Source organism: Centropristis striata, chromosome 16 (assembly GCF_030273125.1).
Source record: "Centropristis striata isolate RG_2023a ecotype Rhode Island chromosome 16, C.striata_1.0, whole genome shotgun sequence".
NCBI lineage: Eukaryota > Metazoa > Chordata > Actinopteri > Perciformes > Serranidae > Centropristis > Centropristis striata.
In genome coordinates this window covers 22,446,258-22,471,704 of record NC_081532.1, presented here as the reverse complement: position 1 = coordinate 22,471,704, position 25,447 = coordinate 22,446,258, and the positions used below count along the sequence as shown (strand labels likewise).

Sequence of the window (25,447 nt, the reverse complement as noted above, 5' to 3'; positions counted from 1 at the left end):
TAAGTGTATGATATATTAAATGTATTTTTACCACTTAACCTTGCAGACAGAGAGCCCTGTTTAAGAGGTCGTTTCATGTTCTCACCAAAGCAACAGGACTCCTTTGACAAAAATGAATCCAGCTAACCCTTTAAAACCCTTTTTATCCATGGGGTCTGGTAGCTTTGATAAGAACAGCTTCAGATCCTTCCTGTGTCAACTCAAACAGGGCTGTCTAATGGCAAAATATAGCAGTTAAAATATTCTTTATATAGCGTACACTTGGACTGATGTTTTTTTAGGCTGGCCTTTTTTTTAAGTTGCTAAATTATGTTTTTCTGCTGCCCCTGTCCACATGAGTATGCTGTGCTGGTTCTCCTGCATGCTTTCCCACATCTAAAAGTCTTTAACTATAACTTTACGGGGGACTCATGCAATTTAGCGGGAAAAAAGTAGTCAAATTCTTCCAGAAGAGGCACAGATATCCTGACTTTTAGTTCATAGGATGAGTCAAGTGTCATAAATAACTGGATTCATTTCCCAGAATTACATTTATATGATAGAAAATGTAAAATCCAGCTCACCTCTCCTTGGAGATGTTCTTGTTTTGCCGTATCCAAGTGTTCTTGAAGTCGTTGCAAAACTCGTACCAGAGCATGAAAACGAAACTTGGGGCCACTTCTTTGTCCCCGGACTTTGGCTTGACCCCAAAGTAGCTCAGCATGTCCTGGAAACTGTATTGGAAAAAAGAACAGAGGCTCAAACAGTGTTGTCTTATCGCGCATAAACACTTATAAATAATCTCAGACATAAATAATAGCATGGTCCAGCTAATTACTCTAGATTTAAACGTCAGAGCTATAAACAGCACAAAGAAGGTAAGGTGCCCAAGAAACACGGGAGGGTAAAGAGAGTCCAATATGGACATAGCACACACAGACAAATGATGGATGTGGAAGCAGATAAGTGAGGCGAGAAACAGAGCTGGAAGGAGAGTGTCCACCCTGCTGGGCCATGGGGGAGAGCCAGTAGCGGTGGCTCCATTATCACATTGACCTCCACAGCCAGCCAAAAACAGGCTGCTGCTCCTCCAGGCACAGCAGAAACACACGCCTGCTGAACTCAAACACACAGCTCCAGGGACGTGTTTACTGGCAGACAATCAAAGATATGAATATGATATGATATATGTACATCTGAGCTCACTCAAACAGGTGTGCTCACATAAAAAAAACAGCAGATCTTCATGAATAAACACATTTTCTGTTCCTCCTCAGCCTAATTCAATTGTAACCAACTCTGAACTCTGTGCAAAGGCTCCCAGCAGCACACACAAGGTATGAAAAGCAGCCTGCTGCTTCAGATTCTCTCACTAACCCAAACATGAAAGACATTTTCTAGCTGTCAAAGGGTTGATAAAAGGGGGCTATGATTCAAGGAATGCTCCCTGTCCCATTGACACCCAGATAGGCTCTGACCTCCAGATGCTAGGTGGCTTTTTGCGACGCTAATCTAAGACATGTTGATGCAGAAATGGTGCAATATGCTGCCCAGACGGCCTGCTAAAAGCTGAGAAAAAAAAGTAGGCTTCTGCTTCCCATTTCCCAGTGATGCGTCATTTTGCTGTGATGCGCTGTAGATCATCCTGCACCCCGCAGAAGGAATCACAGGCTCTGGGATGTTTAGATTGACCAAACAGACCTTCCGTCCCAGGTAGCTTTGTTGGAGCCGGGGCCTGGTCTGGCATGACGAACAGGGTCTCTCTCTCCATCAGCTGACCCTGGGTCATCATGTCAAAGCATGCACAAATCAAGCAACAGCCTCCCGAACATACGCAACAAGCAGATACACAAACGCTTCACTCAAAACAGATGCAAAAACACACTCACGCATGCTAGTGTACCTACGAAACGTAAACAAAATCAAGCAGACCTTTGTTCGTTTGCGAGTGCAGAACAATTACACACAAACAAACACACACAAACACACACACACACACACTTCTGAAATCCATGCTATGATGCCATTGTCGTGAGAGGGTTTACTGCAGCACCCACAGCCGGCATTCCTCACTGACAGCTATAAAAAAAGACCCATTACAAAACCATGAGCAGCCGTGAGAATCAGGGAAATATTTGGACAGGCAACTCTGCATTCCTTTGTTTCCCCAGTAAAAAGATTACAGGAGTAAACTCCATGTTGCTGGCTGATTCAGCAGACACACTGAGCCGTTTTTTTGGGCCATTGTCGTCATACAATAACCTAAGAAGAGAAACTCACGAGCTGGCATCTACGAAACCACGACTGCATGGTGACTGTCGAGGAGGCAGTCGGGCCAAATGAAATTGAGCATGATGTGGGAGAAGGGAACTTAATGAGATGGAACTGAGGACAGAACCAGAAAACCTCAGTGAACCCAAACATGAAGCAGACAAATTAGAAGAGCATGTTGAGGGGAAAGGAAACGTAGACTCACCATGGATGGGCCAAATAAGTGTTTTTACAAAAACGGCTCATTAGAATGACAACTCAATAAATTACAATTAAACTTAATGTAAATTTCCCCTCATAGAGTGTGTAACACAGTGCTTTCTCACAAGCTTGAATAACTGGTGATTAAAATTGAGTAAAATTACCTCTTTGAGTTGTTTTCTTACATGTGTAAAAGATTTTAGTGGGCGGAACATCAAATTGTATTTTTTGGATGTGGGCTCAATCACTAAAAGGCTATACAGAAGATTCTGATATAACATGAAACTATAAGATCAGAGGAATCAATCGGTACCAATCATGTCATGATATCGTGTCAGGAAGGAGGGGGAATAAGTTAGCGCAAACATCTTAAGTTTCTCCCACGAGATATCAATATTTTCCCTTTCAGGCTATTGCATTGATTAATGACCTGCATACATATGGAAAAGGATTTAAACGACAGGTCATTTTGGGGAAAAAAACACTATATTTCTGATACATTTTCCTCAAATTTATTTACTTGAAGCTTCGGAGAGAAAGTGATTCTTTCCATTACAAAAGTCATAAATGATATTGCACCATTCTCCTGTAGAGGGATGTCTGACTCCTCAGTCACCGAGGCTGAGGTATGAGGTCGCACTGAGGATGTGTTGTCTATTTCCTTTATTAACAACATAATGTCGTGCCCACTGCAGCTGATATGTGCGAGGATCCCTCATCCAGCGCAGATGTGAGAGCCCACCCAGGGCCCGGTGAGCCCGCTGACGCCCATATTCATCAACAGCGTGTCACTTTTACGAGGTGGCTCTGTGGGAACCTGAGAAAGACCCCCACACCACCACCTCCTCCTGCTTCTACCTCCTGCTCTACCTAGCGCCAGCCAGCCAGCCCCCTCTTTAGATGAAATTAAAGGAAAAGTTCATTAAAAGGCAAAGGTGCTGTCAGCTGCGGGGCCCTTTTGATCAATATGCCCCTTCAAGTTCAACACCTTCATTATAGTGGTGTCACTTATGCACAAAACACACACACACACACACACACACACACACACACACACACACACAACACACACAACACACACAACACACACAACACACACGTTTAGTTCAGCGGATAGAGATATCAGTATTTGGCGGTGAGGCACCAGGACGGAGAGTGAGAGGTTCAGCAGCCCCTCAGTGATCCTCTTGGCTTAAAATCAGCTCCATGAAACAGAACAGTTTGGAGCCGTTCTCTGAGTTATGGTATTGTCCAAAGCAATCAACCTCCTAATTGTTTATATAGTTTCCATTTTCCTGCGTCCGGCGTCTTTCACTTTCTCCTTTATGTGCGTCCATGATTTATTTTGGAAGTGGAAGAGTTGCGATATAAAGCAAACAATTCTGCTCCCTATCCAAACAAGGCAAAAATAATCTATTTGCTTTGTTTGTCTGCTCCACCATCTTTTTCCAATATGAAATGTTCCAGATATGATTTTCGCTCGGACAGCGAGCTCAGCGGCTGCCAGTGTGTCTTATGCCTATAAATCTCTCCAAAAACTCTCGGGAGTCTTCTGCACAAAACATGGCAGATAAGAATGATAGGAACTGCAGGGGAGGAAGCACAGGGCGTTCAGGCTGAAAATACAGTATGTGTGTGTTGACTGCTGTCTCCGGTAAGCATGTTTATTTGTCTTTAAGATGAGTTACTGTAGAAATATGTTACTTTTCCGCATTAATATGCTCCCCCCAAAAAACATCCAGACCTATGTTAATATTTGTCTAGTTGTACATTATCCCAAATGTTTCCAACTATTTTCAAACCAGCAGACGTCTGTTACATTCAGTTGCTCGTCAATGGTGTCATATCCCCTCTGCACATGCTTAGTGTCATTTTTAAATACACTTAAAACAGGCCAGTTTGAAGCCACTTTACACCTGTGCAACTGCTTGTTAACGTAAATATCTAATCAGCCAATCAATGGCAGCAACTCAATCCATTTCGGCATGTAGACATCGTGAAGACGAGTAAGAAGGTGAAACTGAGCATCAGAATAGGGAAGAAAGGTGATTTGAAGGGACTTTAATCGTGGCATGGTTATTGGTCTGAGTGTTTCACAATTGCTGATCTAACCACCATCTCTAGGGTTTACAGAGAATGATTCAAAAAAGACAGAAAATATCCACTGAGTGACAGTTCTCTGGGTTTTATAATGGCCAGACTGGTTCAACAGTAAATCCAATAATCACTCGTTACAACCAAGGTCTGCAGAAGACCATCTCTGAATGAACAACACGTTGTTCCGATTCCGATACAAGTATCGGAAATTGCTCCGATACTGCCGAAAATGCTGGCATCGGTATCGGCGAGTACTGGACTCCAGGCACCGATCCGTTACCACGTTATTTATTAAATTAGTAAACTATTTACTGGTTTGCTCAGTAAAGCTCTGGCACAGTTCTTCTTTGCCACTCTTAAAACAGTGGCGATTTATTTACTTAAGTTTCTGTTGGACTACTGTTTTTTCTACTGTACCTTCATTTTACAATATTGTGGCCGCACTTTAATTTAAATATATTCCTAGATGTATTTATCTAAGTTGCACAACTGTTTTGTAAACTGTTTTATTAAAAAAAAAAAAAGTTAAAATAAATGGCTTGAATCTGCTGTATTTATTCATGTTTTACAAAGGGTTTAACCTGAGCCAGGCCTTACCACAATGATAATCATGTCACAGTCATGCAGGTGTAGCATAATATTTTTTTGATAACATACTTGTATCGGATCAATACTCTGTATCAGCCGATACCCACAGCATAAGTATCGGAATCGGTATCGGGAGGGAAAAAATGGTATCGGAACATCTCTACAACATGTCCAACCATGAAGCAGATGGGCTACAGCAGCAGAAGACCAAACTGGCCACTTTATTAGGTACACTTTGCAAGCTATTAAAGTGGCCAGTGAGTGAATATTTAAATTGGATGAAGGATTTTCGTAATCAGACATCTGGATTCTTAATTTATCAGAAAAACAAGATGAGCAAATGTAGGTGGCAGACAGAAAAACACAGATTTTGATGGAGACCTCTGTGGAGAACACTAAAGGAATTCTAAATGGGAGAAGACAGATCCCCTGCTACTTCACAACGTCAACAAAAACAGCAGAAAATGACATATTCATGTAATCCTGTCTCCAATAATCTTGTCAATGTTGGTTTGCAGTTTCCGAATTTCTCAACACTTCAGTACTGTAAAGCCTCCTCATCTCACCAGAAACCTTATCTGCTGCAACTGTATGCAACTATACCAACAGCGAGCATTAGTGCTATCAGACAGCAGCCGTGTTATTTGTGCTGCTTTGTGAGGTTTGCAATCCATGGTACTTGTGTCCCAGAATTCCCTTGTTGAGAGATGAAATAAATATTTTTTATCTTTCATTCATAATCTTAAAAGTATCTCAGCTTAAGGCTGATAAAGATGGTCTCCTACCTTTTCTGTGCTGCATTGAGTCGATCCTCTTCAGCTGAATGATCTTTTTGAGCTGGAAAAAGAAAAGAGAAATATGGGGTTAAGGTACATCATGAGGCAGATTATGGGGCTTTTAGTGACACAGATAACTGATCCCAGGAACAGTGGCGGGTCCAGAGGGGGGCGCTGTGTTCGTGAGTGTCCTTATATTTGTCAATGGAGGAGAAAAGAAGAGGAAGAAGACGAAGAAGGCCGCTGGTTGAGATGTCAGTGACACAGCGAGCAGGTTATCCAAGTGACAGTTAAGCACATTGTAAAGTTTGACATGCTTCTGTGTGTTGACGCATGAGAGTGTGAGGCTGTGACGGAGCGGCGGCCCACATACATGTGCAGGCTCTAAGCAGAGCTGGAGCAGGGGTGCAGGGTTGAGCAGAGAGGCTTGGGAACTGGAGGCTCCTGTGGACTCCTGCCATGTAAAAGTGTCTAAATGCAAGGCAGATGTGTGCGGCGGGCCAGGCCGAGGTGCAAGAATTTATCTAGGGCCAGAGAGTGCCTGTGATCTCAGATTTATTGCATTTTTCCAGATTCATCCTTTTTACAATGATGGGGGACCTTTTCTACTTGAAGATTTAAGAGGGGGAAGTCTCCAAAAAATTGTTCAAAGGCAGGTTTGGGGGTCTTCTGGGAGAAGGTGAGCTTAAGCCTCCGACCAACCACCCCTTTTACTTTTACTCTTTTTTTTAAAACATATATGTGGGCAAGGAGGTAAACCTAATGAAGGAAGGTTGTGGCCATGTCTGTGATAGAAGGAGGAGGGGGGGCTGTGACCAATGGCGTTAGTCTCAGTGGGGGTCAGGCTGGCGCCTGAGGTACCCCTCTGGTGCGACTGTGCAGAGGTGGCACTGGAGCCGAGAGGGAGAGGGAGAGGGAGAGAGAGAGAGAGAGAGAGAGAGAGAGAGAGAGAGAGAGAGAGAGAGAGAGAGAGAGAGAGAGAGAGAGAGAGGATGTGTGAAGTTTCTCTACCTCCGCTCCCTGTGTAAACTTGAAACCAGTAGTTGCTAACTAGAAAGTTATGAGATGTGCATGCTGAGAGCAACAATAAATTAGGGCTTTAAAACTCTGACACACTTTTCCAAACCGCTGCTTTACCTAGCAGCTAGATAACAAAGAGATGGAAGCAAAGCAGGCTAAGAGGGATGCTGAGGACCTTCACAAAGCATCCCAGCACCACTTTCCATGTGTCTTAAAGACTTCAAGACATCAAAAACAGCCTCCTCGGACAGTCGTTATCTGCAAAAAAATTCTACTCGGCCTACGTAATTCACAGTCATGTGAACAAGTGGAATTTTTAGTTATTGGCGTCTGACTCACGGACATAAAAAGAAAGGAGGTGATGATACACATGTATTTCTTCAGAGAGCCAGCGAAATGAGACTTACACAAGATTAAAAGCAGGAATTTGTTTTCAATTAGTCATGGCTTGTATTCAACGGGAAAAATATGCCCCGTAAGAGTATCCCCAGAGGTTTCAAAGAGCTCCTATTAAAAACGGGAATGAAAAAGGTGCTTGATTAGACGTTTAATACACCACGGGTTCTTTTTAAAACGTTACCTTATAGAATAGTTATGATGAGAGAGAAAGGACTTGGCTCAAAACCAGAGCAAAAATGGTGACAGGAACAGCCTCACAGATTTCCGAGGTCTCCTGTTAGATCTGGGAGAGATCCCACAGGCACGGTTAAGAGGCAGAGTGCAGGGCGTCTGGGTTCACCTGCTGCCCTGCCGAGAGCCTCTCCACAGCTGGGTCACGGGTCAGTGCTCCTCACAAACGCAAGTCTCACTACACAAGTTTTTATCTGTTGATTCTCTAGAACACTTTGATTCCAAAGTGAGAATTTCTATATCTAAAATCATGTGTCAAACACATGCATCTGTGGTAAGCCTCCGTAGCGTTTACCTGGGTGAGAAATTCACTCGTTCACCGATGAGTCAGAGTTTAAGAGCCTGAGCCGCTCTTTGATGTGAGGAGCTGTTGCTTTGTTTTGCCTTTTGAAGTCATGGAATCATCACGAAACGATGATTACACACCGCTCCTCCCGCAGCACGGGCAACAGCTCGAAGGAATTCTGTTTATGAAAAGCAAGGTTTACAAGTATCTGACTGGAAAGTTTATGTTCAAGATGTGCCTTTGCAAATCAATGCCGCTGTTGCAGCCGTGCAGGTTTTGTGAGCTTTCAAATATTCTGTGATACTGACCAAAGCTCAGGGGAGGCTTTAGCACTCAGAAGTAGTTCAAGTGAATAAACTAACTCGAACAATGTCATGGCACATTTCCATTGCAACAATATGTAATCCCAGCATGGGCTCGGTATGCAATAACAAACTTTTTAGGAGTTGTACTGCAAATATGGATTCCCTACAAATCTTCACTCAACAACATGTGGCTACAATCTCCTGGTGAGATACCTCATTTGACTCTATCATTATGATCGACTGAGACTGTTTTTTCACTGCTCCAAGAAATGCAGGCAATTAGACCTTTAACCCTCACCATCGCACCGACGGGATTCAAACGTTTTCTTTAAAGATCGCCAAGAATACACCGTTTATCGTAGAAAGAAACTGTAAAACAGGCATTATTGTCGGAATTTGAACTTTCCAGCAGTCCTTGAACGGATCATGCCAAAAATAAATGCCAAAAATAAACAGTTTGGAATAATAAGATCCTGTTAATTCGGCTCCTCAGTGACACTGTGAAGCCATGATTGATTCTGCTGAGACGAATGGTCACGTGACAAATTCACTGAACATCTGTTTACACAGAACAGAGAGGAGAGGACAGAAGAGGTTGTAAAATGCAAATAATTCAATATGTATAGCATGTGGAGACCCAATTTTCTTTTGGAATAAAATTGAATATTCAATTTTATTCCAATTAAAAAAAAAAACTGATCAGGGAAATTCAACTTGCATTTTTTCTTTTTTTTTGATTTATGTCTTTATAATGGTCTCTCTCTCTCTCTCCCTCTCTCTCTCTCGGTTTCCTGCCTGCATCTCTAGTTTTAACAATCATATAAATGAGCTATCTATAATTGTAAAATTCTCATCTAGAACATCCAAAAACGGGTTACCAACCACTAATAACACACTTTGTAGACTTCTATTGATCAGAAGGTTGGTGGTTTGATCCCTGACCATGGCAGTCTACATGTTGAAGTATCATTGAGCAAGATACTGAACCCTAAATGGCTCCTGATGTTGCGTTCATCGGTGTGTGAATGAATTCCCAATGGTGGCAGGTGGCACCAGTGTGCCCTGGTAGCCTCGGCCACCAGTATGAATGTGTGTGTGAAAGGGTGAATGAGCGCAGTCTGTAGTGTAAAGTGCTTCGGATAAAAGCGCTTTATAAGTGGAGTCCATTTTGCGGTGACTATTTTGAAAAAAGTTCCAGGGAAAAATGTTCACTGTGAAGTCTGGGAGGATCGGCTCACAGACAGCTGTACAAGTTGCGATATAGAGTGCAGTTAAACAATTAAAGGTACAAAAGTGCTGTCACAAGGCAGGTAATTCTCTTTAAATGCCTGTATGGTGATACCAAATAAGACCTCAAGGCTAACTGGATTTTATCGAAAAGCTTGTGCATAAAAAGTCTGAGGCTTCTAACCCAAGGGCCTGATGCCACTGTTAACTGTTTAGGCACAATGTGACAGCAGGAGAAAGAGATGTAGCCATCTGTAGCAAACTGAGATTCCTTAATGGCATTCGCTGGGATGCAGAGGAAGGTTTGTGTATAATAAAGCTTTGGTGAGACAAACGCAGAGCAGCATATGGGAGTCTAATGGCCGGCATGGACCATCATTGTAATGATAAGTGAGCCGTAACTCATAGAAATGTGTACACAGTCGCCTTCATTAATGAACCAACCAAAGTACTTGTGTTTAAAGTCGTACACTCTGTCGCTTGCTTCCTGCAGAATAAAGGTGGAAAGGGACTTTAGACATGTTACCAGTTAACCCGTTGTCATTCTACTGACCCGCCGGTCGAACATCTGATTTTCTTCCTATTTTTTTTTCTTTTAAGGCTATAGACAGGGGTGGGGGAAAAATTGATACAGCATAGTATTGCAATATTTTGCATGGCATTATAATATCCATTCATGGCCGCCAAGTATCAATATTAAGCATTCCGACGGCCGGCAGTATTTTTACCATATTTGTTTTTTTTCCGGAGGCTGTAGCGGGCTCACTTTTATGAATTTTACTAGAGATACTGTTATCATATGAAACTAGAATATCTAAGGTTTGGGATGTTGTCGAAATAAGGCTGCAAAGTTAGGCTATGTTTGTGCAGTGAAGCTTAAAGTTGAGGAAAGTTTGAGAGCAAAACCTGACATCAGGCCTTCTGATTTTCCTCTTCAGATGCATTATTTTCACCTTTTGCATTATGAATATTCCTGCACACTGAGGTCACGAAAAAGCCTGTGAATTGCATGAAGTATCACTGGAAAGCTGAGACTCTTGTGGATTCAATGAGCCCAATTTTATTAATGTGCGATGATGTTGGTCCCCATAGTAGCCATTTTCATCGCAGTGAGAGGAATGCACTTACACACTTCTTACACTCTGTTGCTTGCTTCCTGCAGAACAAAAGTAATGAAGGTGTAAAGGGACTTTGATAGAGGAAAAAAAAGTTAACCATTAAGTGTCAGCTACCAGAAAAGCGTCTAGGTCAGAAAGGGGGCAGACAGCGAGACGATCAGAGTATGACAGGAGAAGCTCTGCTCCTGTCCCGGTGGTCCCGAGGCCTGATCCACTGAGGCCCGTCAGTCTTTACAAGGCCCCAGCCAGAGGTGTCCTGCCAGCTTTATGGAGGCCGGGAGTACATGAGAACCATGTTAGAGGCAATGTGATCCCTTCCCGTCCTCATGCTGTCTTACAGCGCTCCTAGACGCCCTCTCCCAGCAAGAACACAAACACACACATACATGATTCTGCACCACCCAGCTGACTGTCTGACACGGTAAAAAGCATAATTACACCTTCCTCTCTTTAAAGCTGCCAGAGTGTGACAGGGGGGGGGGATATGGGGCTTTTCTTGCTCTGTAAGCTCAGTTTCATGACTATCTCTTCAGAAGTAAATCCTCTGTCTAAATGGATCTGTTGAAGACACAGAATATTCTTCAGGGTGCTTCAAAATTTTACACATTTTAGAGCTGCTAGATTATGACCAAGACCGGGGGGAAAACAATTATATTAACACTATCTTGTAGTATGAACTAGAGCATGTCATTGTGCATGACTGTTTTTTTTTATATTTCTATATCACATGCATTTATTACTGTGCACAAGGATTTTTAACATTTGGCAGAAGCAAACTAGATACATATTTACTTGCAAATCATGTGTGAAACAATGTTTCCACGTCTCCATATAAAAGTCTTGACTCACCAGCCGAGATAAATCCTTCCATCTTCTCCTTGAAAGGTTGGAGGTGTTCCTCTGACGAGTTTGTGCACACCTTCTGCACGTTCTTCTCACAAGCTGGCAGAGAGAGCAGAGAAGATAACAGAGGGAAATGATTAACTACAGAAATGCCTCTTTGATATAATAAACTCTACTGTAAAAGGTGAGTCATTAAGGGATATAAAACTATAATCGTGTAGTAAAATGAGGCTCATCAACACTTCTCTAAAGAGTGATTAAGAGACTTTACTGACTCACTTAATATGCCACAGACACATTTCCTTACACAAACAGAAAATGACGGGGAGATAAAACTAGTTAACACAAGGATGGAAAAAGGATTTGATATAAAACAGTGGTCTTCAAGTCTCTCAGGCTGAGGACCCCTGAGCTGAGAGATGGAGCACAGATGCACAGGTGCATGCAATACGAAGCTATTAAAGTAATTATTGACTAATTCTAACCCCGTGTGTCAGAGTCCGTTGCTTAAGAAGTTACAAAACGATCCATTGTGGCTCACAAGAATGCCCGGGACAATAATACAGCTAATGGGCCAATATGTTTCCATGATAACTAGTTGGTCATTATGGATCTGAGCTGCAGAGTGAGTAAGTGTAGAATAGCTAGCTCATAAGACTGCACCTAGTTTCACAGGTAGCGTAATAATAAGCTGCGTAAATGAATTTTTGCATTTCTTTTTTACAAATAGGCCAAATTACCTTTGCAAATAACATGTTGGATTAATGTTAATGTTTATTTTTCAGACAGACATACTTAAAAAGATAGACCTTAACAATAATAAAAATAATAGTAATTTGGGCATCCTGGTGGCTCACTGGTAGAATGCACAGCACTATAAAAATGGATAAAAATGTCTGAACTCGCATATCCATTTTTCTAAACTCATAACCGAGAACAGTGTTCAAAGTCAAAGTTAAAGTCAACTTTAAAATAATAATTATAATAAATTTCATTTATAAGCGCCTTTCTAACAGGACAAAACAGGGAATGACAACAAGAAAATAATAAAACAAAGAAAAAAGACCTCATAGTCAATATACAAGACACAGAGATTGAAATAATGTTTCCCACAGTCCCACGGTGTGTAAGAAAAAACATAAATAAGGATTACAGAAGGGATAAAAATACACATTAAAATCAATCCAACACGTTAATTTGCAAAGGTTATAAAAAAAGAAATGCAAAAATTTATTAACTCAGCTTATTATTATGCTACCTGTGAATCTCGGTGCAGTCGTGTGAGCTAGCTATTCTACACGTACTCACTCTGCAGCACAGATGTGCAAAATACACAGTAGAACAACAACAACAAAATATAAAAAGTGCAATATTTAACTTAGAAACAATAAAGAACACAGGTGGCGCTTGACTGTAAGAAAATAGTAAGTATTGTGTCTATACAATGTGCAATGGGTGTCATAGTACAAAAAGAGGTAGATTGTATTGTTGAGTCCTATTTTCAACCACTCATATGCTGTTAATTCCAGGTCCCTCTCACTTCCAGCAGGATTCTGCTCAAAGATGTGAGAAGTTTGCTACTTTTTTTTTTTTTAAAGACAGAGCTGGCTTGATCAGGTCAGCCACTAATACTGACTCAAGTTTTACTAGTATAAGATAAGATAAGGTAAGATATTCCTTTATTGATCCCCCATGGGGGATATTCAGGTGTTAAAGCAGCACAAGTCCAGAGTAAACAAATTATATAATAATAATAAATAGATTAGAATAATAAAAAATAGAATAAAGATACAAAATAAATAAAAAGTTTAATTAAAAATACAGATAAACAACCAAGACCCTACATCCACTAGTGGTACGCCAAAAACTAAAACTAATGATGCAAGCATGTGGAAGTGGCAGTGAATTGAAGTGAACTATCTTGCATTGCATGCTCAAACATCCTCCTTCACTTGCATTCTTAATGCAATTCCCAGCACCTACCATCTAATAAAGCATGAAAATACAAAAATAATAAGAATTTTACTCCCCCCTACAGAAACTCCACCCCCTGTTAAAGATCAAGGATTGGCCTTTTTTTTCCATTTGATCAACTCCTCTCAATGGATACTTTAGTGTCGAGCATCTGATGGTTTAGAAATCAGTTATATTTGTCTGTTGTTTAACATGTCTTACTTTTGTGTTTTGTGTGTTGTAGTCTGTGTCTGCGCATGCAGCAGATGTGTTTGCGGTTTACACATGGGTTTCGTTCCAAATGACCCAACTCACACAAGCTCAGAGGATGCAGCCGAACAGCGTGTTCCAGCCAAACCTTCACCGTTTCCTCTCCACTGTAAGTTACGATACACGCAGACGCCTGCTGAAACAACTTTGGCACATTCCTACAAGCTGTAAGTCATTAATGGCTGCAATAAATACCTTAACTTGCTTATGACTGCATAGTGTAATAGTTCCGCAACACAACAAGAGCATTAACAGGTCTGGCTGTCTCACTTCACTGCGCCGATGCTTTAAGATGCGGCTTTTGGCTCTCATGCCGCTGCACCTGCGACTCGATAAACTCACTCCATTACATCTTTTATTTATTGGCTGTCTTAATAAATCAGACAGGAAACACAACGTTGAGCAATAACTACATACAGCCTGGCAGTCTGGACTCCAGGACACTTCCTAAATTCATGGATAGTCAGAACATAAAAAACATACAAACACGACAAACAAAATATCCTGTTTGGACAAACCGCGTTTCCTTAACAGGAATCCCCCCCGACTCAAAAGGAGCCATTAAACAGTGTCCAAAACAGCAAGTCTACAATTTAGAGGCGGCTCTCTTCCAAATGTGGTCCAGACAGCAAAGGCCGCAAGAAAGAAGCCCACAAAAACACAGCAGCTGCAAAGAATAAAGAACTCCAGTTTCAGACATCGTCTCGGAGTGATGATACATTTTTTGGAGGATTGCATTCAGAAGGAGGATTCTCCTCAGAGTAATAGACTGACACCAAGTATCAGGCAATTTTATTGGTCACTGATGAAGCCGACATGTGTTTTAATGGAGCAGTGGTTTCCCTTTTGCACAAAAAGTCCCACAAACTTTGATGGGACAAAACAAGAGAAATCACAGTCAAAGAAAGGAGGAGAAAGTTGTGGTGATTATCTAATATGTTTTTATGTCTTACATTACACATTAAAGTATTTTGAGTTTCACATTAATTCAAATAAAGTTTTCTAACAAAATGTTTGTATTCAAATATTCAGCGACATAGTTTCTGCTTTGTTGGACTGCGTTTATAATGTTGAGGGAATACAATAATGAGAAACAGTTGTGTCCTTTGTTCATGTGGGCTCAGTAGTCATTACTTTGTCTGGATTTTTTTTCATTTTTTATGTTTTTTCTTCAAATTTGGACCAAGCATGTCATTTAAAATCAATGCGTACAATACCCTAGTAAAATTCTTAGCAACAAAATAAACAAAAAGAGTGTAAACTATTTACACTCTTAGTGATTACAAATTATTACATTTAAAAGTATCACTACAATAAATAGTAGCATGATTAGTCACAATACAGTTACTGAGATTCTAATTCGGCATTATAACTTTTTATGTAAAAAAAAAAAAAAAAAAAAATTAAATGGAAAGAGTCAGTTTGTCTTAATTCTCATTATTTAATATGTTAATATATATTATCTAATTAATATATCACAAATTTAAAAAAATAAATGTATTATTTGGCTAATTAAAGCACACATTATGCACTACTGGGATACATATTTTGATTAATTAGAAGTTAATTATATAGTATTAAAACAATCTAATGACCAATCAAACTAGACAATAATTACATTTTTGTATAATAAAGATTTTCAGATATATAATATGTCATAAGCAAATCATTCATTGCCTTGTCCAGTGTAACATCCGATTAATATGATTAACTGTTAAACTAACTCCTCTGTGTGAAGAAACACAAAGCTGATGTTTCACTGTATAACAATGACCACACCACAGTGTCGCCCAGTTTGTCCCGTCAGGCTCTGTGTCTGGTTGCGCAGCCACAGAGGACTAGTTTCCACCGCAGACAGACGGACAGGATCATGAAGGGAGCCACAGCACCGATCTTTAAAGCCCTTCCACTGTTACGACCAGAAGAAAACAGATGAGATCACAGGCAGTGGACTCAGCATCTTTGGAAATGGGGAGCTAATGGATTCTCCATCAAGACATCACTGAACAGAGGTCCGTGGATTTTAGTAATGACTAAAAGTCATCTGTATAAATCAGCATTAACAGATTGGTTAACAAGTGGTTTCAACCCCGTTTCAGGTAGTTTTTAGTTGTTGCTATTTTTACGTTTTACTCTCTGTGGCCTCGTATTTGACTGCAGTATATAATATCTATAAATCCTGCAGCTCTATGGAATCAGCACATCATGGCTAGAAGTGGGAAAAACTCAAAAAAAGTATTTTGTGCAAAATAACACAGTTATAATGACATAAATCATCAAAAAAAAGAAAAAGCAAGTTGAATTTCACTGATAAATGAATTTTTAAAAACTGGAATAAAATGAAATTTATATCCACAACATTGTTTTATTATTAGTCATGCTGTAATTGTCACTTGTGGCCAGTCACAGTTTCTCTTAACCCTTAGAACCCCAACAAGCTGCTTCAGGACCAAGCGTGTCACCAATATTGAAAAATAAAATTGGGTCTCCACATGCTATACATATTGAACTTTTTACATATTTCCAGCCTCTCCTGACTTCTCCTCTCTGCTCTGTGTAAACAGATTTTCGGTGAATATTTGTTAAATGATGGTTCGTCTCAGCAGAATCAATCATGGATTCATAGTGTCCCTAAGGAGCAGAAGTTAATGTTTTTAACATTAAATCTACTTCTCGTCTAGTCTAATCTAGGATCTAGCTATTCCTAAATGCTTTATATTTGTCAACGTTTTAAATGAGACATGTAGAATAAAGTGATTCTGACAGGAAAATGGACTGTCAGGAAGTTCAAATTCCAACGATAAGCATGTAACCAGCAAAAGAGGAAATTAAACCCTCTTCTAAACCAGATTTGAGCTTCCAAACACTTGCAAACAAATGTCTATTCCTCGAGAGGAATCATTGCTCAATCCATCTTATTCGGACTGGAGTCGACCAACTATTGTGTAACATGAGGTAACATGACAGCAGCTGTGGGTGAATGAGGGCCGCGGTGGAGTAAACGGGAAGAAAAACAAACAAGAAAGCCAGACTTCTGCTTCAGGATTTACCCTGTGCGGTTTGCAAAAAATGGGCAACTATGATGTCAATATGTACTTATGAGTTCACCGCAGTGAGCAGGCGAGCCCCCACTACAGCTACCAGGAAATCACTGCACACCAAGACAATGCACAGCTGTGTTAGAGAAAACACTTAAACAGTGGATGTGCAGTATGTGGAACCACATGATGATGAACTGGCTGTTTGATGGATGTTTCTGTCTCAGAATGCTCTGGATCATTATAAAAATAAACAACTGTGGCTAATGATTACTACCAGAGATAATATAAACTAACTAACTAATATAAAATATAAACAGATATTTCATTAAAAAGGGAAAAATGTCTATTCCAATCTTTAAATGTGTTTTTGTCCAAAACCCAAAGATATTCAGTTTACCATGATATCAAACAGAGAAATAAGTTAGTAAGTAAGACTAATCATTGCAGCTCTAAGCTAAACACATTATAATACATAATTGATTTCTTATTTTGCGCATGGTTGCTAAAAAAACATTTGTTTTTTTTGGCTGAACTACACCAACTAATGTAATCATTCATTTGAAAATTTATTTTCAGTTTACAAATACCTGCATGTAGAATCATATGGGAAACCTTAAGCCCTGCTGTAAAACGGAGGTGCTTCGGAAAATGTTTTTATCAGTGGTAAAGCCAGTACAGTGCTCCAGCTCTGGCATATTCTTGTTATTTATACCTGGAAAGTGAATTATCTCACTGATCCCCCAATTTTTTCAAATCCCAGCAGACTGTCAGAACCTCCAGCTCCCCTTTCTGAGGGAAGAAGCCCAGGACACTTTCCCTCTGGAGGGAAACGTAAGACACTCTCTCCCATTTCCACTCCTCATAAATCAGCCAAAAGCCATCAAACTATAACCCTTCTTGTAATTTTACGAAGGAGAATACTGTGCTGGCAGGTAAAGCATGAGAAGGGACTTAAAATATGAGGTGGAGAATCAAATATCCCTCATAAGAGAATGCATATCAGTGCAATATTTACCTATAACAACAAAGCAAAATATTTCAAGAGTCCGGTTTATATTATGTCAAATAAAAAAAGTTTTGATCAAGATTTAGCTGAAAATTCAGACAGATTTGCACCATTTGTTTGGTCAGACGAGCAGCGAGTGTATCTCAGCACTATGACTTCACACATGCCGTGGCGAGCGAAGCCTCCGTCGTAAAACAGAACTCAGGGTAAAGGCCGTGCCTGAACCTGACATTAAAGGCCATTTAAAATCAGGACACTGTCTGATTTGCCACACTGATGAATGCCTAACCCGGGCCAGGCCTTCTGTGAAACACTAAACTCCCCTGAGCGGCAAATGAGCTCTGACTGTTTCTTTTTATATGATCCTTTTTCATTCGGTAGCGTCCCTGCCTCTTTCTCGTGTCCAATTACACAGCAGCTACTGGGATCTTTATGTTGGGACTCACTGGTGTGAAAATCTGAGAAGATTTTACCATAATCTTTGGCTTGGGTGCTAGGGCTGTTTGCACTACTTTAGATAGAGGATTTTCGTCCTACAGTAGGTTTGGGTCCTCGTGGCCTCCCACTCATCCCTCTCCCCCAGAGAGGAGCACAGAGAGAGGTCATCCCCCCTCTCCCCAAACAGGAAGCCCCATCAGAAGCGGATCATGTTTCTGCAGAAGCCAGTGAAGCAGAGGGCGGCCAAAGCGGACAGGCAGCCGCTCCCGAACACCACCGCTGACTGCACGCTGCACACCGCACATGCAGCGATGTGCCGTGCAAAGACATTCATGAGTCAATTTAAATACAGTGTGCTGTGATTTGTACGACAAAGGCCGACACTGATGCCGTCTGAGGACCACGGCTTCTGACCTTTGACCTAAGCCTGCAGGGCAAGACACTGCAACCGCCACCTCCGGATCAGGTGAAGGGCAGGCAGCCTCGGCGTGACTCAGTGTTTAGCTTCTTAGTGTCAGACACAATTCACAATGTGGATGGAAGTGATCTGTGTTAGCGTTATAATTAAGACCACTTGCTTTCTTTAGGCTGGTTTATAATAGCCGGGCATAAATATTTATTCCTGGCGGCTGGAGAGGATAAAAATGGTGGGAGTCAGAGGTGGAGCTCACCAAACATCCACAATCCAACGCTCGCCCTGTGATGCTAATTCCCCCCGAGGACTACTGTGCCAGACTGTGCTGCAGCAGAGATCAAATACGAGGGCCCTTATGTTGCATTTATTGTCTTCAGGTCTTCCATTTTTCCTAATAAATGAGTGACAGCTTGAGGTGGGCCTGGGTACTTTAGTAGACTCTTTGTATTTCTCCCCCGGGTCAGAGAAGAGAGGGCTTTAACAGCGATCTAAAAAAACGTAGGGGAGAGCTGCAGAGCATATCTAATTGCTTTCATATGCCGTATTATTGGTTGATTTAAATAACCACAGACACCAGGGGCACTGGGGGGCATCGCCTTTAACCTCAGCATGGCCCCGGCCACGACTGGCTGGCTGGGATACCGAGCGGCTTGGCGCCCGCGACGCTTTGAGCAAAATCATGTTCACTTATTTATCCGCCAATTGTCACTCTGATGCTTCGTCAATGTGCTGGAATTTTTTCTTTTTTTGTCCCAGATTTTTGCCTCAGCTTGAAGTGCCGAGGTTCCCAAACTTTTTGGTCTGAGGTTCTGCCACAGCCCTGTCACATTCATTTACGTTACCCTTCATCAATTCACACTTCATGTTCCAAATGTTGTTATTATTTAAACATGAATACTGTTCATTTTTAAAGATTGGATGTAAAGTAAAGATTAATTATCTCACTGAAGCTTCAAATACATACATTTGAGGAAATTTGTCTGAAATGGAAGGTGTCCATCTCCCCAAAACACCTTTCTTTTGTTTAAATCTTTTTCCATATGTATACCTATATACATATACAAAGCTAATGAAAAAAAATCTTAAGGGGGGTCTGGTCAGCAATTTTACTACTATTGCAACGTTGCAACTTTTAGCTCAAAATTGTAACTTTTTAGCACAACGTATAGCTTACTATTTTAACAGTTTATTCAATATAATATAACTATTGCAACTGTTTATCAACTTTAACCGTTTGTTATAACCAACTATAAAATAACTTTTAATTATTTATACCACGTATTGAATAATTGTAGGCACTTTTTCGTACTATTTCCTCTTGCATAATTGATGTTCTTTTAATGAAATAATAATTTCTTGGGGCCCTTTGTTGCAGGTCTTCCCCTCTGTCTCCCCCTTCCATTCTTTCTGTCACTATCAAAAAAGCATGAAAAAAAAAAAATTTTTTTAGTGTAGCATCAGTGGAAGTTGCCCCTACGATACCACTGCATGGGAATCACTGCTCTAAAACAAGGAAATGCAGATGTTTCTGTCAGGCGTTGTGGTGTTATAATGACATGGCTGTTGAAAGATACAATGTCTGGAAACTGGGGGAAAAAAACTTAAAGCCACCTCAGGCCATCCAAGGTCCTGAATCCACCCACAGCCCTCTCTGCACAGAGCAGGAAGAGAACATGGGATTTACTAGACGTTCAAACTGCTCTGCTGAAAGACAATACTGTAAACAATTACATTGACTGATTTACAGTGAAACAAATGTGAACCGAGCAGTAAAAATGCAGCGTGGTGTGTGTGGTTTGAGCCTCAACACCCACGTTAAAAATGCTCATGTAACAGGGGAAGTCCTACCGGTCAGATCTCTCTTCAGCTTCCTGATGTCCTTGGTGAGGTCTTCAAACTTCACCTGAGACGCCTGTAAGAACTCCTGAGGCTCCGGCATGGGGAACACACTCTTGTCTGTGCCGGCGTGCTGGAATAGGTGATTAAACATAAAAGTATATGAGTATATGAGATGTTTTAAAGTGTGATATTGTGTGAAATTCACTGATGGTACTTCACCTTGTCAAAATTCTTCAGGTAGTATAACACAACATAATCCACCAGGTTGATACGATTATCCTTAAGGAAGAAATGACAATTATATGTTACATTATGTGCCGATTTATCGCTGTGATGTGAAGACATTTTGGCACATTTTTTATGTAAATATGCAGGTGAGGTTTTACCCTGCTCTTGACATCCTTTAGTTTTGGGAGGATCTCCAATCCAAAGCCATCAGCCTGACCTCTAGTCCGGTTCCCTCCGTTCATATAGTTCCCAAAGGCCAGAACAAGAGCCAGTACTTCCCGCAAGCTGTTACACTCCAACAGCTCCTGACAGACACACACACTTTGGGTTAGCAAATCTTGACACAGCCTAACGACACTTTTACAAAGCACTGTTTGTTGATGTTCTTACTTTGCTGACATGTGAGATGACCTCCACCTTGCGACGGATGGAGGAGATGGTGTCGAGGAACACCGACTGGAAGATGATGCAGTGAGCTCGGCCTGCAAAGTCCGGAATCTGGGAGAGCTCATAGAGAAACCTGGAAAAAAAAGGGGAGGGAGGAGGAGAAGGGGGAAAAGAGAATGGGGTGTGATGTGTTATGACAGAATTAAACAAAATGTCTAACAGGAAGAACTATTCTGGGTCCTTGGCAGGCCGGCAGAGTCGATGTTGCTGTTCACAGGCAGCTGATAGTCATGAGTGGCGCTGCTCGGCTGAGTCTGAAAGGTCCGCGGGGTCGGGTGGAAGGAGAGCAACGAGCGGCGCACGGAGATTGATCAAAGGGAGCTCCGGCCTGATGCGGGACGACTTATGTAAACAGTGCAGTGTCAGAGGGGAGCGGAACGGTAACATCCTGTGTGATTAGGGCCTGCTGATGGAGGGAGACACTGAGTAGGGATGACTCGGGCAGCCATAGTGACAGCTCTGGTCAAACATGGAAATAAGAAGGCCAGGAGGAGCGGCACCACTGCGTCCAGGCCTCGTTAAGTGCTGCGGACTACTTGACCCTGACAGGAACTACTGAAGCACTGTCCATTAACGCATATGTGGCACACACACACACACACACATAAAGGGAATAGAGAAATTATGCCTCAATACCATCTTTATGATTTTGACCAATAATTAAATGTCCTTATTTTTAAGCTGAACGCAAAATTATCTTCATGTTCAAATAAATGAATAAATAATCAACCTATATAAACATTTTATGAATGTAGAAGGGGTTTTACTGTTCAGGTTTGTCCAGCAGTTTGACTTCATCTTCTTTGGAATTCTCATAATGTCTCGTTATCATGGCCATCTCATCAGTGGTGGCCCTCTATAGAGACACAACACAGACACAGTCCAAAGTCAAGATAAATATCATTTAAGTTTTTTTAAAATTAAAAAACAGTAAAAAGTCAGGCAGCATGAGTTCTCAAACAGTTACAGTCACATAACAGTAAACAACTAAGTAAACCACAGAAAATATACAGTAAATATCTGTATTTAAAAAATAAAAGTAATTAATTAAATATATATATATATATATATATATATATAAATAATAGATATAACTCTCTTTTTTTACATATAATTCACTGTAACAATTAATTATATATTCATTTAACAATTAAATAGCTGTTAAATATATATATAATTATATTAATGATATTATAGACTTCCAGTTTTTATGTTTTTTTAGTTTTTTTTTTTTTACAGTGCAGCTGAATATGTTCAGTAAGAGAAAGACAGTTGAAATGTGAACATTTACTGCAATTGTTGCAGTGCGAAATGCTGAACTATAATAAGTATTATTTACACTGATAATCGGCCACATACGATGATAAAACCAAAATGTAGCAATAAAAATAATAATGTTTTTTCCATTTCTTTAAAGCTGGCTAATAACTTCACAGCCTTATGTTTCTCCTTTCTTTTTATCACCTTCGTCAGAGCGCTCCTTTATACTTACATTTTCATATAAAGCTTCAATGGTCTCCAAATCCACCACAGAGTTGTCCACAGTGAGAACAGCTGGAACAGTAAAAAGATGTTCATTATAAGCAGCCAGTCTTATAAATGGATAAGATCTTGGCCAAAGCGAGCTGCCTTTAAAGTGCTGCCAGTTGCTTCAAGAACAAACTTGCTTTTCTGACTAGGGACATAAACTCATGATAGCCCCGTAATTTTGTTAATAAAACATTTTATTTGTGGCTATAACTGCGTGTAAGACATTTGATATATTGTATGAGAATGAAAAACAGAAAAGCAGCATGTGAACTGTGTCTCCAACATCTGTCCTGCACCACACCTGCACCGACAACCACAACACATTATTCTATTACCATGTAATTGCATTATACACCTAAGTTAGAATAGAAGCTCGAGGTGGTGAAGCTGGGAGTGTGGCCAGGCTTTGGGGGCACATGTATGTGGGTCAGACCGGGGTTGAGACCACAGACGATGGGCCAACTCTGGCTCTGCTTCACCTCTGGGCTCACAGCTAAAACCACCACAGCTGACTGTAATGATTTTCAGAGTGAGGCAGGAGGAGGTGAGCCAAGTGAGGAAGAAAGGATGCAGAAGGAGGTAAAGGGAAGATGTAGAAAAGGGGGAATGTAAAGGCTGGAACATATCATGATTTAGACACGTTAGGATTTAGAAATTAAACGAAAAAAGAAGGGAGTTTCTTGACCTGCATGTTTGCCTTAAGGACAGCCCTTAAAAGAGAAAGTGACTCCTGCTCTGTGTCTGAGAGGTGTCACAGGTTTATGGCTCGGTGAGAGAGGAGGGGTGGAGGGATGGCTCCAGGGCTGCCAGATCAGCTGACAGTTGTCTGGTTGGTGTCAGCTGAGGAAGGCTGCGCACCACCTACTGCTGCTCTCAGATCAGTCACTCAATGTGACAAAATATGAAGAGCCCATGCAGTAACAACTACACAGTAAATGTATTTGTGTTCTAAAGACTTCGTGTCAAACATCCACACTTTCTGAGCAGAGAAAGTGTGGATTGTGATTTCAGCTGCAAGTATCAAAAAATGAGAACTAAAAAGTGTCCCTTCAACCCTCTGATCTCCACCATGTAAACATATGTTTTCTTTGAAATATTGCCAAAAATACACATTTTATAAAAGGGACTAAAATGAAGCTTAAAACTGAGATATTTTGGTCAAAATCACTTTATTGTCTCATTTTAAACCATTTGGAATAACTAGATCCTGTTAAAAATATTGAATTTTGCTCCTCAGCAACACTTTGAAGCCATGATTGATTCTGCTGAGATGAACGGTCACGTGACAAATATTCACTGAAAATATGTTTACACAGAGCCGAGAGGAGAGGACAGGAGATGTTGTAAAAATTCAAATGGTTCCAACATGTATAGCATGTGGAGACATATTTCCCCCCCCCCCATTTTTCATGACATTGGTGGGCACTTGCTGGGGTTCTAAGGGTTAAGGGAAACTGTGGCTGTGGCCACAAGTGGCAATTGCAGCATGACTAATAATAATACAACGTTATGTAGCAGTAGCAGAAGTAGAGAAAAGTCTCAAACTGATTTCACAAATGCCAAAACCTAGATTAAGTTTGCCAAAATTAGCTAGCATTACAATAACTTATTAACACATGATCATAAAATAAAAAGTAGTTTTTTTTGCTGAATAATGACACACAAAACAAAACACAAGCAATGATGTATTGTTACAGTAGCACAATGTGAGTTGCACAGGAAAAAAAGGCAGAAGTTTCCCCAACATAACCACGCCAAACAAAGTTAGGTCATGCAGCAGTAAAACTCCTGAGCATGTTGAACTGGGAAGGATGTATTTTATTGCTTAATTAGCAAGAATAAAAATGTGTCATTTCATGTCGTTAGTATAGCTTTTGCTTTAATACTTCTTGTCTTGATAATTTCAATTAGGATTATAACAAAATGTGTTAATTCTATGCTGCCAAAATTCCTTTATGCTACTTTAAACATAAACACATTTGAGTTCTGGTAGAGAATCATGTTTATAGCAGTGTGAAAAAGTGCAGTTTTTTGCATCAGTACCGTGCATTGTGTATTGTGCAGGCTCAGGTAAATAGAACTATTTTAACAACACCAACCCTGGCCTTTTCACTCACACAGCGCTCGCAGCTAACAAGGTAATACTTTGCATTCTGGTTCCCAGCTGTTCCTGTTGCAGAAAAGCTGTCAATGTGGTCCCAATGTCTGGATCAGTGAGAACGCTGGAGGTCCATTTCCTACATCTTATTAGAGTGGATTATTCAGTCCCTCAGCCATGCAGCCGTCAATCACACACCAAAGGGGGGCCTGCTCCAGTGTGCACAGGAGCACTCTGATCCGAGGGGAGCCGGATATCTCTCCACACCGACAGATCAAAGCCTGCCTGCCAACCGCCTCACACCCTCTCCTTCCACTTTTCACTCATCGGCTTTGGTGTGGAGGGGCGTGTGTGCTGTGTGAACATGTGTATGTGTGTGTGTGGTGAGGTGGTGTGTGGGGGAGAGCGTCTCTTTGCCCTTGAACCATGGTGGCCCTTGAGGTCCCCCAGTCACTCCAGCGGGTGCAGTTGACCCCCTCTCTCTCCTTCAGAGTGCTGCCTTCTCCCCTCTCTCGCTCTCCCTCCCTAGTAGCTCTAATTACATTACATGTCCCATGTCCTTTTAATTTGGCAACAAAGAGGAAGCAAGTAGGCGAAACCGGGGACCAGAGCCCTTAGAAGTCCTTATTAAGGTGCTGTCCTTCATTGTCAGATTCAAATTGTCCATTTCACATACAACCCCCATTAAGGCACAAGAAAAACAGCCTCACGCTGGGTGTTTTACCAAACTGACACTGGAACGGAGAGGAGAAAAAAAAATCTAAACAAAATGGGCGTCCTGGTGCTGTGCGCTGTTTGGCTTGTGTTTGAGGTGGTTTTATGTGGTAGCGCAGTGTCTGCT

At 41.0% G+C, this 25,447-nt stretch overlaps 1 protein-coding gene across 1 annotated transcript in view; it reads right to left on the bottom strand.

The window, feature by feature from the left end:
• The window catches only part of LOC131988255 (formin-like), a 45,734-nt gene that overhangs the window by 3,440 nt on the left and 16,847 nt on the right, over positions 1–25,447 (bottom strand). Inside the window, exons 7-15 of the mRNA XM_059353356.1 lie at positions 22,471–22,532; positions 21,746–21,834; positions 20,922–21,051; positions 20,690–20,836; positions 20,523–20,582; positions 20,313–20,433; positions 11,348–11,440; positions 5,922–5,973; positions 564–713 (exon numbers count right to left, since the gene is read on the bottom strand). Of these exons, the coding sequence (XP_059209339.1) occupies positions 564–713; positions 5,922–5,973; positions 11,348–11,440; positions 20,313–20,433; positions 20,523–20,582; positions 20,690–20,836; positions 20,922–21,051; positions 21,746–21,834; positions 22,471–22,532 (904 nt within the window). The remainder of the gene's footprint in view (positions 1–563; positions 714–5,921; positions 5,974–11,347; positions 11,441–20,312; positions 20,434–20,522; positions 20,583–20,689; positions 20,837–20,921; positions 21,052–21,745; positions 21,835–22,470; positions 22,533–25,447) is intronic.